The sequence below is a fragment of the Rana temporaria genome, chromosome 3, assembly GCF_905171775.1.
Source record: "Rana temporaria chromosome 3, aRanTem1.1, whole genome shotgun sequence".
Lineage (NCBI taxonomy): Eukaryota > Metazoa > Chordata > Amphibia > Anura > Ranidae > Rana > Rana temporaria.
Window position 1 is genome coordinate 160,793,843 of NC_053491.1, and position 18,413 is coordinate 160,812,255.

The 18,413-nt window shown below is 39.1% G+C and overlaps 1 protein-coding gene across 1 annotated transcript in view; it reads right to left on the minus strand.

Annotated features, from left to right (window-relative positions):
- The window catches only part of PTPRZ1 (protein tyrosine phosphatase receptor type Z1), a 291,887-nt gene that overhangs the window by 139,853 nt on the left and 133,621 nt on the right, over positions 1 to 18,413 (minus strand). Inside the window, 3 exon segments of the mRNA XM_040343736.1 lie at positions 2,306 to 2,456; positions 5,510 to 5,667; positions 6,588 to 6,651. Coding sequence (XP_040199670.1) covers positions 2,306 to 2,456; positions 5,510 to 5,667; positions 6,588 to 6,651 — 373 coding nt within the window.

Sequence of the window (18,413 nt, forward strand, 5' to 3'; positions counted from 1 at the left end):
AGTACATTCAGGTTCTGAAGCTGCTGATGTTTTATAGAAAGACCTTTACTTTTTTTAGATGTTTACTGTGCCACCACCATGCCAAAGACAGAAATGCAGAAAAACTGTCTAATAAGAAATACTAAAATAATAAATAAATGAAAGTGTTTCATTTACCCACAGAAAATAGCACATTATCCCTTTACTTAATCTAAAAAGCAGATTACTGCACTCTGTTCTATGACTTATTTTAATGTAAAGTTGGTTAAGCTCCTTATGTGGTATTATGGCTCTGAATCACTTTTGAATTATTCATGATTGCTAACCAGAAGGGGACATTTAACTGTTGTATTAGTGTTATCATTTCCTATTAAATTCATTGTAGAAACTCAAGTGTGGAAGTCATTTATGTCCCAATACCTGTTCTCTAGGGTGAAGGATAAGGGTTTTTCACATTAACTCCTCAGTGAGGGAAGTATTAAGAGAGTGGTCTACTCTTAAAGCACATGCTAGGGCATAGGAGCTGGAATTAACACAACAAAGGGAAGGCCGTTAAATGCCATATGCTTATTGTGCCAGGCTGGTATCCTTCATTGATGGGAAATGCACACCTTTCTTTTTTTTATATACCACCAATTACAAGGTGAGCTCATTTTCACTTATTTACTTGCTTACTTAAAATAAACATAAGTTTTTCAGAAAATCACATTTACTGTTTAACAAGTTCAACATTTCTGCTTTGTTCAGCCTCCCAGAGTTTGTGTAAGAGCCCATTCACACCTAAGCGTTTTGTCGCCTGTAGTGTGACGCCCGCTGCCGCCCCGACACGCCAGAGGGATGATGTAACATTGCCCTCTATGGAGATGGTTCACATCTCCACGCCGAACGCCTGCCGCCTGAAAAAAAGTCCCGGACCTTTTTTTCAGGCGTCTTTCGGCGTTCGGCATAGGAGATGTGAACCATCTCTATAGTGGGGGTGAAGGCTGCATTCACAATCGCGGTACAAAACGCCGCTATTTGTCGCCGCAATTCGCGGGACAAAACGCTGCGATTTAGTACGCCGAGGTGTGAATGCAGCCTTAAAGTAATCTGGGCAGCTTTAACAGGCAATTGCTTTACTATACTTGTGGGTTGACTTAGGCCCCTCATCCCCACACCCAGCCCCCTTTGCTTGGTGGTTCTCAGGAGCCTAGGACCACAACTAACAATGTCAGGAAGGTGAGCGGGAGGAGCTCCAGGACTATTCATTCCCTGATCCCCTCTGTGAACCCAGAGTCGCTTGGTTTTGAGCATTTCTGGTTTCACAGCTGTCAGAATCCTGTCTAGAAAGCTAGGTACACAGTGAATCAAGAACAGTCTGTGTCTGACTGAATGGAGCAGAGGGCAGGGGGGATAGACCCCTAATGTCTCCATAAAAAGAACCTGTTACCTGTCCAACATTATTACAGGGGGCCTTTTAGCCCCGTTGTAATAGCAATCAAGTTACGTGCAAAGAAATGAAAATATAATAAAATAGATAAAATAACAAAAAAAATTAAAAGCACCGCTATATATTGCTGAGCATGGTAAAGTGAGAGCACTAATTATAGGTCCTTCATCTACAGTTATCTCAAAACTGATAAGATGTAAATATAATTCAATCATTACCTATTGATAAATTCAAGTACCATGATGTTTCATAATTTCTCAGGTGCAAGCAGCTTTGAGACTTGAGCCTATGGTACCAATTTATTTGACTCTACCTGACCTTTAATTTTGTACAAATATCTTTTCCTGAAAAAAATATATTTTTCTGAAAATATAGGTTTAATAAACAGTTGTGCCAATATTGTATGTAAGAAAAAAATTCTAAATCGATTTTTTTATTCTACAAGGTCTCTGCATTCCAAAAATATATAATATCCTGGGAATGTTCAACAATGTTATAGCCACATGTGCTGATTTTACCATGTCTGTGAAAAAGTAAAAAAGATTCTCTATAGGGAAAGTGTTTAAGAACCAGTATTACAAAAAATAAAAGTGCTCTATTTTCAGGCACAATCCTGTGAAATCAATCAGGAGAAAATAATTGGCATCTACAATGGTGTAAAAATGTATAATGATTGAAAAACAGTACCTGGGGATTATATTACTGATACAATTATTGCGTGAAATAACCACTAAGGTTTAGTAGGTAGGGCAGTGCTAGTGTCGTCACTGAGCATAATCACAATGAAAACTAATAGGCATCCCTGAATAGACACAATCATTTCTGTTGCAAAGACAGGCAGTATTAAATGGAGTAATATATTTAAGAATGATTTTGGATATGAATCTCTATTATTACCTGGCTCGTGTATTTCCTCTGTACCAGTATATGATGCAAAGACTTGTCCAGAGAATTTATTTTGCTGCTGTCTAAAGTTGTTCTGCAAATAATCCATCACCATGACGTAACCAGATTGCTGCATTGTCAAGATCTCACAGAAGTATTCCAACTGCCGAAAAACATGACATACCATATGAAGTATAAAAAAAGACAAAAAACAAACAAAAAAATAATAATTATATATATATATATATATATATACATATATATATATATATATATATATATATATATATATATATATATATATATATATATATATATATATATACATACATACATACCCACCCACATACAGTACATACACACATAGTATATTGTTAATATTAAAAAGTAAAATCATAGAATCAAGCAATTGTTTTCTCAGCAATATTTGTTTTAGGGCTTTGGTAAGAAGACTAGGATAGTGGTGTTAAAACTACATAAACATTTCTGTTATTGCCTAAAAACAGCCCTGACTATGTTGGGGTATGCACATTTTAATGACTATAGACTCTGTTTAATTCTTTATGCAAAGATCAGCTAATTTAGATTGACTTGCTTCTTTTACAATATTGACATGATTCAATCAGATAAAATCTTTTTATTTTTTCAAAAGCAACTTTAGACTGGCGGCTAAGGTTTTCATTCAGATCATTGCAATGAATGATAAGCTGTACACAACAACCAGACAACTTATGTGATTATTGTGCTTGTGCTAGACAAATCTCAATCTGTAAACTATCCTTATATAATGTGATGCCTAGACTTTTAGAGCCATCTTGAGACACCTGATGAAAAGGCAGATCCTGGACCAAGTAATGATTCCCTCTTTGCGCAGACAGGAGTTCATTCCAAGAACAGGGACAAGACCTACATAAAGCAGAGTGTGGAAAAAAGAAAAGTCAGTAGCTACAAAAACTGTAGCTGCTGACTTTTAGAAAAAAACAGCCACTCACTTGTCCCATGATCCAGCAGTGTGCTCACCCTAGTCGGTCTCAACCGCTGCCTTCGGTCCCCTGCGCCGGCATCTTCACTATGGGCACCCGGCTGTGACAGCTTGCGGCTTCACAGCTAGGTGCCCACTGCCCTTAATTCAGACATGCATGAAAGAGGGTGTGCTTAGCTGATAGCTGTGCGTCATGAATTGTTGATGCAGTCTTCTGGAACCTGTCAGTGTCCCAGAAGACTACATGCAGGGGGAGGGTGGGAGGAAAACATAAATTTATGTCCGCTGCAGTGGTCGAAATGGAAGTGGGAAGCGGGTACCTGTCAAAATCGGGTACCTGCTTCCCCCCCGCTCTTCAAAAGTGTCAATTGTTCAAGAGAAGCGGGGAATGAGTCCTTAAAGTGGAAATTCCCCTTTTGGGTGGAGCTCCGCTTTAAAGTGGGACTTCACTCTCTCAATCAACATTGACTATTTTGAATCCTTATGCTGCTGGCATTAGTAAATAAATAAGAACTTATATCATATTTACTTGTTTTAATTTTTTTTACAGTTCTACTGTTACCTCCTGGTTTCCAGGCTTAGGCAAATTATGTCATACAACCCAGGAGTCTTCAGGAGAGGAGGAGGGGTTTTCTCAGCTAAGCACACCCTCCTGCATGCATGTTTGAACTAAAGGCAGGTGGATTCCAGGAAGTAAATGCTACATGAATGACCTGCCCTTACTCAAGATGCTGCCCTTACTCAAGATGGCCACTGCCAGAAATGCTGGGGGAGGGGGTTCCTAAGTAATTTTTAGCAAACTAAAGCATGGGGACATGAATGGATGGCTGAGTTTGCTTTGAATATTAAATACAGCTTAATTCCTCTTTAATAGGGGCAACAAAGAAGACAAATAGTGTGTGCGAATGGTGGATGCATTATAAAGAGTGTCCTGTAGCTGGCACACTGAGAAGCAGATGGACCAGCAGCTGTGCTCTATTCTGGGTAGAGAAGAGAGTTGCTGAGAGCAGAGCTGTCCTGGACTTAATGAAACCATGGTCTGCATTCGAAAATGAAGTAAATGATGGACAGAAAGAGAAACCAGAGAGAAAATATCTGTGAGTTCAAGGCTCCAGTATTGAGTTATTAAAGTGAATTTGTGTGCTCACCTTACTTTGCAAGGTGGCCCCTTGCTTAAAAAGCAGATACCTTTAACTTTCCTGTGGGGAAAGGATGACACAGAATAACAGATACCTTTCAGCAAAAACCTTCCATTGTATTTGAGAGCCATTTACTGTTCACTTTTAAAAGAGACAGCCTTATGCCTTGTACACACGATCGGAATGTCTGATTGAAAAAGTCAGACGGACGTGTGTAGCCCCATCTGAGTTTTTTCATCGGAAATTCCAATGAATTCCATCAGAGTTTAGATATAGAACATGTTCTATTTTTTTCAGATGGAATTCTGTAGCAATTCCGATGAGATTTGGCCGGGCAAAAGCCTGATCGTGTGTACGCGGCATAACTCTCATATTTCAGATTTAAGGCTGAAACTCAGAGGCATCTTACATCTTTTAGAGACACTAGTAATGAGATCTCTGCACCTGTGTCACCTAGTCTGTTACATCTATTTTAAGTAAGCTTCCAATTTCTGATTGGATAAGTGGAAAAGTATTTGTAGGAATGAGATTGTCCATGTGGCAGCAGCTAGAGTGGGACTCCATGGTGTAGCAGAGTTTGGTACTTTGACAGAGAATACTGTTATAGTTTAGAAGAAATGCTATAAATTATTTGGGAAGTATGGCTAGGCCCTGTTTCGGTCAAACATACCATTAGTATAGAAGAGGTGTAAAAACTGCAATACATAATAATAAAAAAATACATATATATGCAGGGGCGGACTGACAACTCATGGGGCCCCCGGGCAATAGAAGATTATGGGGCCCCTCTGGCTTACAGATGGCCACCACGCCAGGAGGCAGTGCAGAGGCAGGGCAGCTAAAATCTTGGGATATTCACATTAAAAGCATGTCAGTTTCGGACATATCAGGGACAGATCTAAAAAAAACACAGATTTTTACATACTGTCCCTGGTTTTACTGAGCCTGGCAACCCTGATGGGGGCCCCCTAGTGGCATGTGGCCCTCGGGCAGTGCCCGAGTGACTCAATGGTCAGTCCGCCCCTGTATATATGCCACCCATTCTCAAGAATTGTTATCAAACTGCTGGGACAATGAGTCTAATCTTTCACATACCTGAGTTTCCGATATGATCACTGTGTCCTTGAACACAATCCATTCTACCGTCTCTGAGCACGGAGGAGTTGTTAGCGATCCATTATAAGTATAATATTTTTCAGTATAACTTGGCAAGAGGTCAAGCAAAACAAATGGTTCTAGTTCAGCTTTTTTACCTGTACAATGATATCAAGCAGGTTAATTTACACTAAAGGATGTAGAAACAGTTGAACATATTATTCAAGCATATGTATACAGTAAATCTTTTTTTGTTGTTTTAGATTGAGATTGGAAGTAAACCCTCCTATCGTTTTCAGCCAGGGAAGCTGCCATCTTGGCCTTTGTTTAATCTACAACTGCAATGATGCTGCACATGTGACCAGTTATGACACTAGCCATTGGATGGTTTGACAGTCTGGTTGAGAGCACAACCAATGGGAGTGTTACATTCCTGGCATGTGCCGGAAATGTAACTGTTATTTGAAACGGTTAAATGGATGGGTTTACTTCTGCTTTAAACTTCCTATCAGGTTATTTTTTAAGGCTGTGTTCTGCTGGAGAGAGTTCCCTTGTCCTGGTGGTGCTACAGGGAATGAGAGGAAATGTCACCGAGGGAGAATAATTCCTGGCTTTGATGTCAATGGCACACTTGTCCCCATTGGAAGAGTTACCCTTATCTCTTGCTCTGGGGACAGCTCTGAAATTATGCATTTCCCCTAAATTTCTGTCTCAGTGCTCACTAGGAAAACAAATAGAGTAAATCTTCCCAATGGTGAAACAGACAGCAATACAAAACTTGACAAAAAGGTTTTGTCTTTACATACACTTTAATTATAATACATAGCATTTCACATAAGAACAGCAAGAACGTTTTATGCTTATTTCAGTAAAATCACCTAACACATATCCCTGAAGGATGGGTGTTAGGCGTATCCACTGGTCATGATGGTAGAAAGCTTTATTCTCCATTGTTAATTACTACAGAGGCACCACTACCTCAAATAGAAAAATATTAATAAATGAATAAGAAAAAATAAAAAGTAATATTTAAGACAACTTTTTTTTTGGGGGGGGGGGGGGGATACAATAAACTCACCAAAGCGATGAACTCTATCAACACCATCGATAATTGCTTCATAATTCTTGTTTTCTTCACCAATCTGCAACACAGCAAAATTATTTTACTTACATTAATTACCAACAAAACATATCACTTACAAAATCATTTTTTTTAACCTGTTATGAGCATTGGGATGCTTATGCTGGCCACAAACTAGTAGATTTTTGAATGAAGGTTCTTACAACCATTTGTATAAAAATTCTCAACAGTACATTCAATGACTTGATGAATGTCTTTCAAAAGTACTTAAAAAAGCATTTGCTGTTAACATTCGATTTTGAAGTGAAAGCCACAATCACTGTCAGAAATTTGTTAGTTCATGAAAAATCTACCATTCTACTCCTTAGAATTGTTTAGTCATGTCGGTTAAAAACAAGCAACAATTAGAAAGTTGAATACACATTACTTTTTTTTTGTGTTAAAATTATTTTTATTATATAAAAGGGGGGGGGGGGGCGAACAGAGGGTAGAAGCCAGAACTCTGCCCATTGATTCTCCATCGTCCTTATATCTTATGAAATTTCATCCATCTCACCCTCGTCTCCAGAAGTACATTCTTATTACCCGTACAACTTATATAAACTGAAGATGGTTTAAACTCAAGCCAATTTCTCCAAGAGTTCTATGGAAAGTTTATTCTAGAGTTATTTTACAGGTGTATTATTTCCTCCATTAATCTTTTTCTATCTACTTCCCGGAACCAATACTTTTTGGTATTTTCTTTGATTTCCAGTATTTTGGGATTAGTATTTTTTGCTGTGTTCAACAGTAATGGAATAACAAATGTTCTAAATGTTTTACTTGGTTCACCTCTGGCATGAAGCAAACATTGCCAGGGGTCTTGCCTAACTTCAGAACAAACATTCTTAAAACAAATAAAAAAAATAAAAAAAATACAAACAAAATTTTACCGCTCAGTGTCTGCTACCCCTCCAATCCCCCATTTGGCTGCCAATCACCCAAAAAATGAAATGCAAAATACTAACAATAACTTACAAAGCCATCCACAACTCCGCCCCAAGCTAACCTAGTTTCAAAATACCAACCAAGTCATTCTGTTCGTTCCTCCCAAGACTTCCTGCTCCCTAGCTTCCTTGTCACCTCCTCTCATGCTCGTCTCCAGGTCTTCGTTCGAGCCTTTCCCATCCTTTGGAATTCCCTACCCCAATCTGTCCAGCTAACTCCTACTGGGTCCACTTTTAGGCGATCCCTGTAAACCCATCCCACCTCCACATAACAACTGTATTTCCACTTTCTCCATCAATCCCCCCCCCCCACAGTTATTACCTTTCGCATCACTTGATCCTCCCTTTTAGATTTTACGCTCTAACGAGCAGGGCCCTCTGATTCCTCCTGTATTAAACTGTATTGTAACTGTACCGCCTGCCTCCATTTTTTAAAGCGCTGTGCAAACTGTTGCCACTATATAAATCCTGTCTAATATTAATAATAAAAATAATACTAAGATACTTTAGCCATGGGCTCAGGATTACCAGATGAAAAAAAAAGGAATAGAGAAAATAAATGCAGCCAGCCAGCACATCTGAGTTTAGATACACTTTAAGAGAACTACTTACACTCTAGATTTACAGATATTCATTTATCAAGATATCTTTCTTAAAAGTGGTTGTAAACCCTCTGGCGGAAGTTCCACCTACAGGTAAGCCTAGATTAAGGCTTACCTGTAGGTGCTTGCAATATCTCCAAGACCTACACGGTCTCTGAGATATTTGCAATTTCCCCCAGGGAAGACTTCAAAGGCGCATGCACCGTCTTGAAAGGGCACACTGTGTCATTTGAAGCCGGAGTCATACCGTGAAAAGTGGCTCCCGCGCTCATGAGTCATCGGCCAGTCAAAGAGCCGGAGTTTGCGGTCCCCGGAAGAAGAGGGGTGAAGATGGATGCTCGCTGCCAGTGTGGAAGACGGTGACATCGCGGGCTTCTACTGCAGGTAAGTGTCACAAAATTGTCTACTATGTGATGCATAGTAGCCCATTATGCTTTACCTTTGCAAGGAAAGATAGAGGAAGTAAAACCCATCAGGGTTTACTTCCTCTTTAAGTGCTAACCCAGAGCAAACAGTCATATTCAAACCTTATATATCTGCTATTTTCTTTTGCATGTTGCATTTGATTGCTGCTACAAAGTAACACAGACAAACAAAAAATAAAACCTAGTGTATTTTAGAGACAAAGAATAGAATAGGCTTATATTATTGCAGCATGTATTACACAGACTTCAGTTAGTCATCTGTCATGACTTGGTGGATCATTGTCATGGAAACACTACAAAATTTCTTCTCACAAATACTGCAGCTTTTAGGCTCATTATTTGTAATCTGAAAGTGATTTCGGCTATCAAAATGGTTTTCCACTGATGCTAGCCACATAGCATTTATTATGGAAGGAAATAATCCTATGTGCTTTTATTAAGACGTGCTGTACATGTTCCTGCGAGCATTCATTATGCTACTTGTTTTTACTTGCCAATACATTAAGTTTTTGTGTAAGTATAAACTGTATAAAGTATATACATACAATATATAAAATATTCAGTATATCTATCTATCTATCTATCTATCTATCTATCTATCTATCTATCTATCTATATATATATATATATATATATATAGTATATATTTGGTTATTCTGGGGATCATTAGCTCACACACAAAAAAATCATCAATTAACAGCACCACCGCTCAGCTATCCTGGCTCTCTGGGTTCTCCTGGCTCACTCAGCCAACAGTTACAGGACTATGCTGCACGGGCCCAATCCCTGGCCTCTAAATAGGGGATCTCCTGGTAAACTGGGCTCTCTCACTACTATTACAGACTCCCTATGTCCTCTGAACTCGACAAGTTGCCACAGCTCTCCCAGTCCTTCAGAATTATTTAACTGTGCAGACTTTCCCAATCATGTGGGCAAGGAATCTATCCTTCAACCTGGAGTACAGTCTATTGAGTAGAATACACACCTCTCTCTAAATGAGAGCTCCGTATTATGATCAGGTATTTGGTTATAACTAATGTGCACAACTGCACACTCCCACAGTCTCCAGGTCTCCAATAAAACGTGGACACAGTTTGGAAATTTATTCCAATCTAAATCTTTTTGAAGTTTCCAAGCTCCAGTCCCTGATCTAGGATTACGAAACTAACAAAACTGTAACCCCAGTCTTCTCCATTCAATCACAATACTCCACTACTCTGCATTAGTGTGAATCCTGTGTGTCTTCTGCCTATACTCACACAGAGGCAGGGATTGTTGATGGTGTACATGTGCCACCTAAGTGTTTCACCTACACATGGTGAAGGGCTCTAGTGTTGATGACTGATATGGTAAAGAAAAACAATATCTTAATCTTAACACGTCCTGTTCTGAGTCCTGGTGTCTGAAGGCTTTGCAGAACTTTGGATTGGGACAAAAGTCTCCAGTCTTAACTTGTATACAGACCTCTTTATTAGTCTCAGCCATGCACTGGCCTTTATATAAGTGAGCTGACTCAGGTCAGGGCTCTCTCTCACACTCACACTCTCTACAGCAAGAGTCTGCTGCTGAGTGAAAAGGCTGAATGCTGACAGGATACTAAAAATACACATGCACTGCCTGTTTCTTATGCTAACCCATTAGGGGGCAGTGGGCACAATGTTAGTCAGTAACTTACCTGAGTTTAGTTAGTTGTTAAGACAATAATTTATTTTGTTTGTTTTATGCTATGGGCAAAGTCTGTTTACAGTGCAGTATCTTACTTAAAGTGCATCTAAACCCAAGAATGAAAATTGATAATATTGCAGTTTGCCATACATTGAGTCTCGGTTCACACTGGTGCGCTGTGCGATATTGCATGTGATTCGCACCGCACTACAGTGCAAATCACAAGCGATGTCTGTGCAATGCAAATTCAGCCATACAGATTGTATGGCTGTATTTGCATCGCATTCGGACCACATTTATCTGGGATACATGTTTATGCTCTCGGTTTTCCCACTGGCCCTACCTCAGTTCCCGGTTGCAGACAACTCTAGCGACCCATGCGTTCCAGTTTGCACATCCTCACATGCTGGAAATTAGTAAGTTTATTTTTTTTGGAGATGGCCCTTTTCCCATCTCTCTTACTGTCTCCCATTATTTGTGTGTTATGCTAAAACTTACATATTATACTTGTGTCCTTCTGCAGATCTTACCCCACTACGCATCCGCCCCTGAAGATTGGCAAAAATGCCATGAAAGGCTTCTAGGGCTTACACAGATGCTACATGTTTCAGTTTTAGGACTAACCTCGGGTTTAATGATTCTATTTATGAGGATTTTTTTAACAATGCGAGGAATAAGTTGTTATACAATGTTTATGGTTCTTGCTTCATGCTTTTTTTATGCTCGTTGCTATGTATGTTTACTATTATGTATACATTAGAAATCGCATGCTCTGCTATGTGTTTTAGATAAATAAACGCATCCATATCACACTGTCCTATCTTTGAGTCTTCTCATGCATACCTCATTCAAAGTCCCAATCCTCCTCCTTCTTTCCGCATTCGGACCAAAGTCATACATGACCCTTTTTTTGGTCCGCACCAGAATCGGATTGCATGGGTGTTCACACCCATGCGATCCGATTAATATCTGAACTGGCAGGTCACACTGTGATATACATACCGATCTGGGGGTGTCATTACCTTTGTATTGACACTCCCTGCAATTTGCATATGGCAGTGTGAACCACTGTGCAATTTAGGTGCAATGCGGGAATCCACACTGGATTTGCATGGTTCTCGCATCGCACCAGTGTGAATCGAGCCTAAATGTGATAGCTGCATTCGTTATCTTTTTTCACAATTTTTCCTTTATTTTAACCTGGTAATCCTGCCAGTAACACACTGACTGTCCTAGGGGACACCCATATTGAGCAGTTGTTACCCTAGGACGTGGATTGTGTTAAGACTACATAGCATAGAGGGGCGTGGCTTGCAAGCGATGGAGATGGTCGCTTGAGCGCAGAGCTCCGTCAGAGAACCGGGGATAGAAGCGACAATATATAATTTCAAACTACTATTGAATTCGGTAATTATCGCTATAACACCCGCGGATCTTGTGTGATGTTACCGAGGAAGAAGAAAGACAAAATGCCGCATAAAAAGCTGAATGATCTATTGGAGATGCCAGCTGCAATGGGAACATCAATAAATGAAGGAGCCGGTAACGAATCCTTACAACAGGCATCATATTCAGATTTGCCCGACGAAAATTGCGTCTTATGGAGTGATGACCAACCTCCCGTTACCGCTGAAAATTCCCCCTCACGTAGCCCTTCATCACAGAGCCCCGCTAAGTCTAAAAGGAGGGTTGATGACGCAGCAAAGGCTCTGAATCCAGGTATGTCACTTGTACAGCACAGCATGACTAACTCCTGTGACGCATCACTAATTAACAACTACCCTACAATGGGAAAACCTGTATTAGACACCACGATGAAAAATATGCTGATTTCTCTACAGACATCACTTATGTCTAATTTTTCTCTAATGATGAACTCATTTTCAAGTGAATTGAAAGGTCTCGGTGACAGAGTGGTCATGATTGAAAACAAAATGGGTGACCAGTCAGAAAATGTCTCTAACCTTGTAGACGCATATAGGGACCTGTCAGATGATAATCTGAAAATAAAAGCTAAGCTCGCGGACCTTGAAGACCGTTCGAGGAGGAACAATATTAAATTAAGGGGAGTCCCTGAATCTGTACCCCCTGATGCCTTATTGAAATACGCAGATGATTTAATTGAGGCTTTACTACCAAATACGTCACAGATTGAAAGAATGATCGACAGGATCCATCGTATTCCCAAACCTAAAAACCTGGCGGCTTCTATCCCCAGAGATGTCCTAATGAAGATTCACTTTTATCCCACAAAGGAAAGACTATTGGCAAAAGCTAGAATCCTGTCGGTGCTCCCTAGTCCCTTCAATGACGTTCATTTATATGCAGATCTATCGCAATATACCTTGAACTTGAGGAGACAGCTAAAGACTACAACTAAAGCCCTAAGTGAAAACAGAATTCCATATAAATGGAAACACCCAGCTACGTTGCTTATTACTAACAACGGTACTACCACTGCTATTTTCAACCCCGTTGATGGGCTTAGATTGCTTCATTCATGGGGTATAGTCCCGATTGCCCTTCCTGAGAGCAGAAGAAATGCAACAGGACCAAACTTCAACAGCCAACAACATGAAGATTACCGTATGAAGAGAGGAAAATGAACTACTATTACAATATGCTTTAATTTATTTTTCATCATCTTTCTTTTTTATCTATCACTATAGAAATGTTCCAATATCTATTCATCCCCCTAGTATCTGACGTTTTACTCTAGTTATTTTTATTTATTTACCTGTTGAACATTGCCCCTACTGTTGGTCGGATACATATTTCACCCGACTTTTGTTGCATTTAGCTCCTAGAGATACATTTATTTTTTATCTAAAGCAACAAAGTATTTAGTTTTCTACTAATAATAACAAGAGCTTATTTATAGCTTGTTATCATTTTAGCTATTCAAAATACTTAGTGTTATTTTCTTTTGTTTTGAATTCGAGAATTTTAACTTGGTTCCGCTACATTTTATTTTTTCTGTTTGTTTTGATTTTATTGATCTTATTTTTATTTTTGTTTATTTTAGTTTCTAATTGCGACTGTCAAAGAACGTTTGGTTGATTCCTTGTTCCCTGACAGTGCATACTTCTGGACACTCTACGTTTTTATATCATATTCAGCTACCTGACGGTGTTACGGATTTGTAAGTATCATACAAGAAACATATACACACAGCCTAACCATGTCCATCAACATCCTCTCTATTAATGCCAATGGTCTCAATCACCCAGCCAAAAGATCCTCAATGTGGAAAACTGCGCTATCCTCGAAATGCGATATTCTTTGCTTACAAGAAACGCATTTTGCTAGTGATAATGCTCCACAATGTCACCATAAATCTTACCCTCATGTGTTCAGAGTGGATTATACTCGTAAACAAAGGGGTGTATTAATTGCCATTCGTGATACTGTAAATTTCACACTTTTAGACAAATTTGCTGACCCTGAAGGCAGATATATTATTTTGATATGCTCATTGGATAGTGTTTTATATACGCTGGTAAATATATATGCGCCCAACTTTAGACAAATGAAATTTCATAAAAATGCAATGAACAAAATTAGAAGCATGCAAAAAGGTCATCTTTTAATTTGCGGGGATTTCAATCTGGTACCTGATGTGGTCATGGATTCCTCATCCAGTGCCAAAAGATTTACTTCCCCTCTCTCTACCTTTCTGTCAGATAATGGGCTATATGATATTTGGAGATGCTATCATGCATCGGAAAGGGACTACACATTCCATTCGTCACGCCACAATACATATTCCCGTATTGATTTATTCGTTTCTGACAAGTGGTTGTTACAGAATGTACTAGACTCTCGCATTCATACTGCAACATGGTCAGATCATGCCCCCATTAGCATTAGGTTGAAAAATGCGAACTCCAACAACAAGTCCTATCTATGGCATATTAATAATTTTTTATTACAACAACCTAAAAATATAACATTTATTTCTCAAAAACTGATCGAATTCTTTTCAGACAATAAAGGATCAGTGACTGATCCAAACATAGTATGGAACGCCCATAAGGCCTTTATTCGTGGACTTTATATACAGCTTGGTTCTAAAGCAAAGAAACTAAGAAGTTCTATGATAGAGAACTTAACTAATGAATTGAGTGACATTGATTCCAAAAATAAACTCAATCCCTCCTCTACTCTTAAAACTCAAATCTATAAACTTAGACATAGGTTAAGATCTATTCTCATGGAATCCTATGATATCACAATTAAAAAATTAAAAGCACGCTCATACGTTGCAAACAATAAAGCAGGTAAACTCATGGCCAACCGTATTAAAGGGCATAGACAGAAAACTAGAATAGCCCACTTAATTGACCCTACTACACAAGACAAAATAATCAATCCCCAACTCATTGCAGACTCATTCAGTTCTTATTACAGCGGATTATATAATCTCTCAAATGACACTGCTACTCACCAACCTTCCTCCACTGAGATACAGAACTTCCTATCACACATTAGATTGCCCAGTTTGACAAGTGACCAACTCATAAAGTTAAATAGTCCCTTCAATAACTCTGAGATCCTTCTAGCTATTGACTCTCTACCCAAAGCCAAAACTCCCGGTCCAGATGGATACTCTAATGAATATTTTAAAATATTTAAACAACTGCTTGTACCCCACATGCAAGAATTATTTAACCACTCAGCTTCTCATTCCTCGTTCCCTGAGGAAATGCTATCTGCAATTGTAGTAACTCTGCCTAAGCCAGGCAAAGACCCAACTTCACCTCAGAACTTTCGCCCCATTTCTCTGCTAAATGCCGATTTAAAAATCTACGCTAAAATAATAGCAAATAGACTCATCGACTTACTCCCTACTCTTATCAATATGGATCAAACAGGTTTCACCAAGGGTCGTCAGACATCTGACGCGACTAGAAGATTGATAGACATTATCCACCACATGAATATAACCGGAACGCCTTCTCTGCTCCTGTCACTGGACGCAGAGAAGGCGTTTGACAGAGTCAATTGGTCGTATCTAACACTTACTTTACGGAAATTCGGCTTTGATGGCTTCATTCTTAAAGCAATTCTAGCCCTTTACTCCAACCCTACAGCACGAGTTTTTAACTCTAACATGCTATCCAAGCCTTTCCGTATCACCAATGGTACTAGGCAGGGATGTCCATTATCCCCCCTGGTATTTAACCTGATGATTGAACCTTTGGCAGAACATATTAGATCAAATTCAGTAGTGTCGGGTATTACTATTAACGGTCGTACCCACAAGATTAGCCTATTTGCGGACGATATAATATTAATGCTGACATCCCCATTTTCTTCACTTACGGAAGTTCGGAAAATTCTGTCCTGGTTTAGTGAAGTCTCATACTATAGAGTCAATGATAACAAATCCTATGCCATGGATGTAGGTATTGATGCTGTTGCGAACAATCTGCTCCAGCACCAGTTCCCTTATTCTTGGGCAGAAGACAGCATTCCGTATCTTGGCATACACCTGTCCAGGAACACTAGAACTTTATTCAAACATAATTATATTCCCCTAAAAAAAAGGTTACAATCTGACTTGTCAAATTTAGGTAAACACGAGTTTTCCTGGTGGGGCAGAATGTCCGCTTTCAAAATGATGCATTTACCTCAAGTACTTTACCTGTTTAGATGTTTACCGATACCTGTCCCTATTCACTTCTTTAAATCCTTACAATCTATCCTCTCCACATTCATATGGAAAGGTAAAAAGTCAAGATGTGCCCACTATAAATTAATCAAACATAAAATGTGGGGGGGAGTGGGATACATTGATTTCCGTGATTACTTCCACTCCTCTATATTATCCCAATTGAAAGAATGGTTCCAAAACTCTCCGACTACTTCTTGGGGTCAGATTGAGTCCTCCTATTGCAGCTATGGCCCTGTCAATCTTTGGCTGTTTGGCGCACATATGGGGATAAAAATCCCCACACAATTTCCTCCCACAATGAAGGTATCCATAACAACCTGGCTTACAGTTTTAAAATCGACTGACATTAATATCTCTAATCGTGTAGTTCACGCACCATTAAAAGTATTGAATCTAGTTTTGAAACAGGTTCCACTAGATCTTTGGGAGAATCACGGTATTGTATACATCCGTGACCTATATGATAAGGGTACGATTAAAACCTTCCAATCCATACAATCTGAATTTGATCTGCCATTATCCTACCTTAATCATTTTTCTATCATAACAAAATGTTTGCAAAAAATGACCGTAGAGAATATTCTAATCCAACCTCAAATGTGGTCTTATCTATCCTCGCCTGAACCAAAGAAAAAAGGTATCACCATTTTTTATAATTTGCTCCAAAACAAACAAATATTTTTGAAAACACCCTCACATTTACAGTGGGAAAAAGATCTAAATCAATCTTATACAGATGACCAATGGCGTTCCGCATGCAAATTTAATCAATCAACTTCCAAGTGTACTTCACTATGGGAACTAGCAATTAAAATCACTTTACGATGGTACTACACACCTGATGTAGTATCTAAGTTTGGTGGCACACATTCAGACAAGTGTTGGAGGTTATGCGGATCCAAGGGTGATTTACTACATACTCTGTGGGGATGCCCCTTGCTTACGAAATATTGGACTGAAGTCTTTACAATTATCTCTGCTATATCGGGCACTCAGATCACCCCTAACCCTGCTTTAGCCTTACTCTCATTGGGTATTGAGAATTTTGTATTTAACCTCAGAAACTCCATTATCCATCTTCTTATGGCAGCCAGGCTTTCACTTACCAGGAAGTGGAAGAATCCACTTCCACCCTGTATCTTGGAAGTTATAGACTTAACAAATTTGCACTACACATACGAGAGAATGATGGCTATACCTTTGCTTACTCTACCTACACACAATATTTCCTGGGCCCCTTGGAAATCCTGGTATGAAAATAACATATAAACATTGGCGCTTGGCCAATTCTGACTTCTGACTATTGATATTTCTTGTACCTTGATACAGAAGGCTTAAAATCCTAGTTATACTTTTTAGCTACGTTAATTCCTAAAGTAGAATATTGTTCTCTTATTAAATATCTATCCTTCTTCATATTGCATGAGTTTAGATACCTACTATACCAGACTAAATGTTGTAATATCTTATTCATATTTCTTAATTCTACATATCTCATCAATATGTTCGAATTTTGTAATTGTTTTATTATAACCAAATAAAAATGTATTGAATTAAAAAAAAAGACTACATAGCATATCCTGCACTTCTCCATAACAGAGAAGGTGTTTTCTAGTCCACGGAGATAGCTAAGAACTGATGCAAACTGATTACAGTTTAAAGTCAGAGAATACAAGAAGTTATCTGCTCACAAGACAACTGGATAAATAGCTATTTTTTTTTGCACTTGTCAAACAGATATAATATAAATGCTTTCAATAGTATATTTAATAAACCAAATGGGAGAAAGGAAGATAAATGTATTGTTAGGCCCCATGCACACGAGACGCTGCTAAACTCGAGTTCAGAGGCATTTGGGCATTTTTTTCAACTGCCCCTGAACACATTTAATGTTATCCTATGTGTCCATGCACACAATCACGTTTTTTGGCGTTTCAAAGCAGTTGGGTTTAGGGCCGTTTTTCCAAACCCAAAATTTTGGGTTCAGACGCTTTCAGCTTTTGCGTTTTAGACGCAAATCGCGGCAAAACGCGGTACCGGCGTTTTGCCGCGATTTCGTTTATAGGCGTTTTTAAAGGTGACCTATTTTTTTACATTAGAAATCTCAAAAATGATGGCAAATGATGAAAAACCATAAAAAAAAAAACATAAAAAATTTAATTACTTGCATTGCATTGTGGACAATCCACAACTTGTGGCAGGTAACGTGGCCAGTGGACAATCCACAACTTGTGGCAGGTGACATGGCCAGGTGACGTGGCAAGTGGACAACCCACAACTTGTTGTAGGTGACGTGGCCAGGTGATGTGGCAGGTGACGTGGCCAGGTGACATGGCAAGTGGACAATCCACAACTTGCGGCAGGTGACGTGGCCAGGTGACGTGGCCAGTGGACAATCCACAACTTGTCGCAGGTGGGGTGGCCAGGTGACATGGCAGATGACGTGGCAAGTGGACAATACACAACTT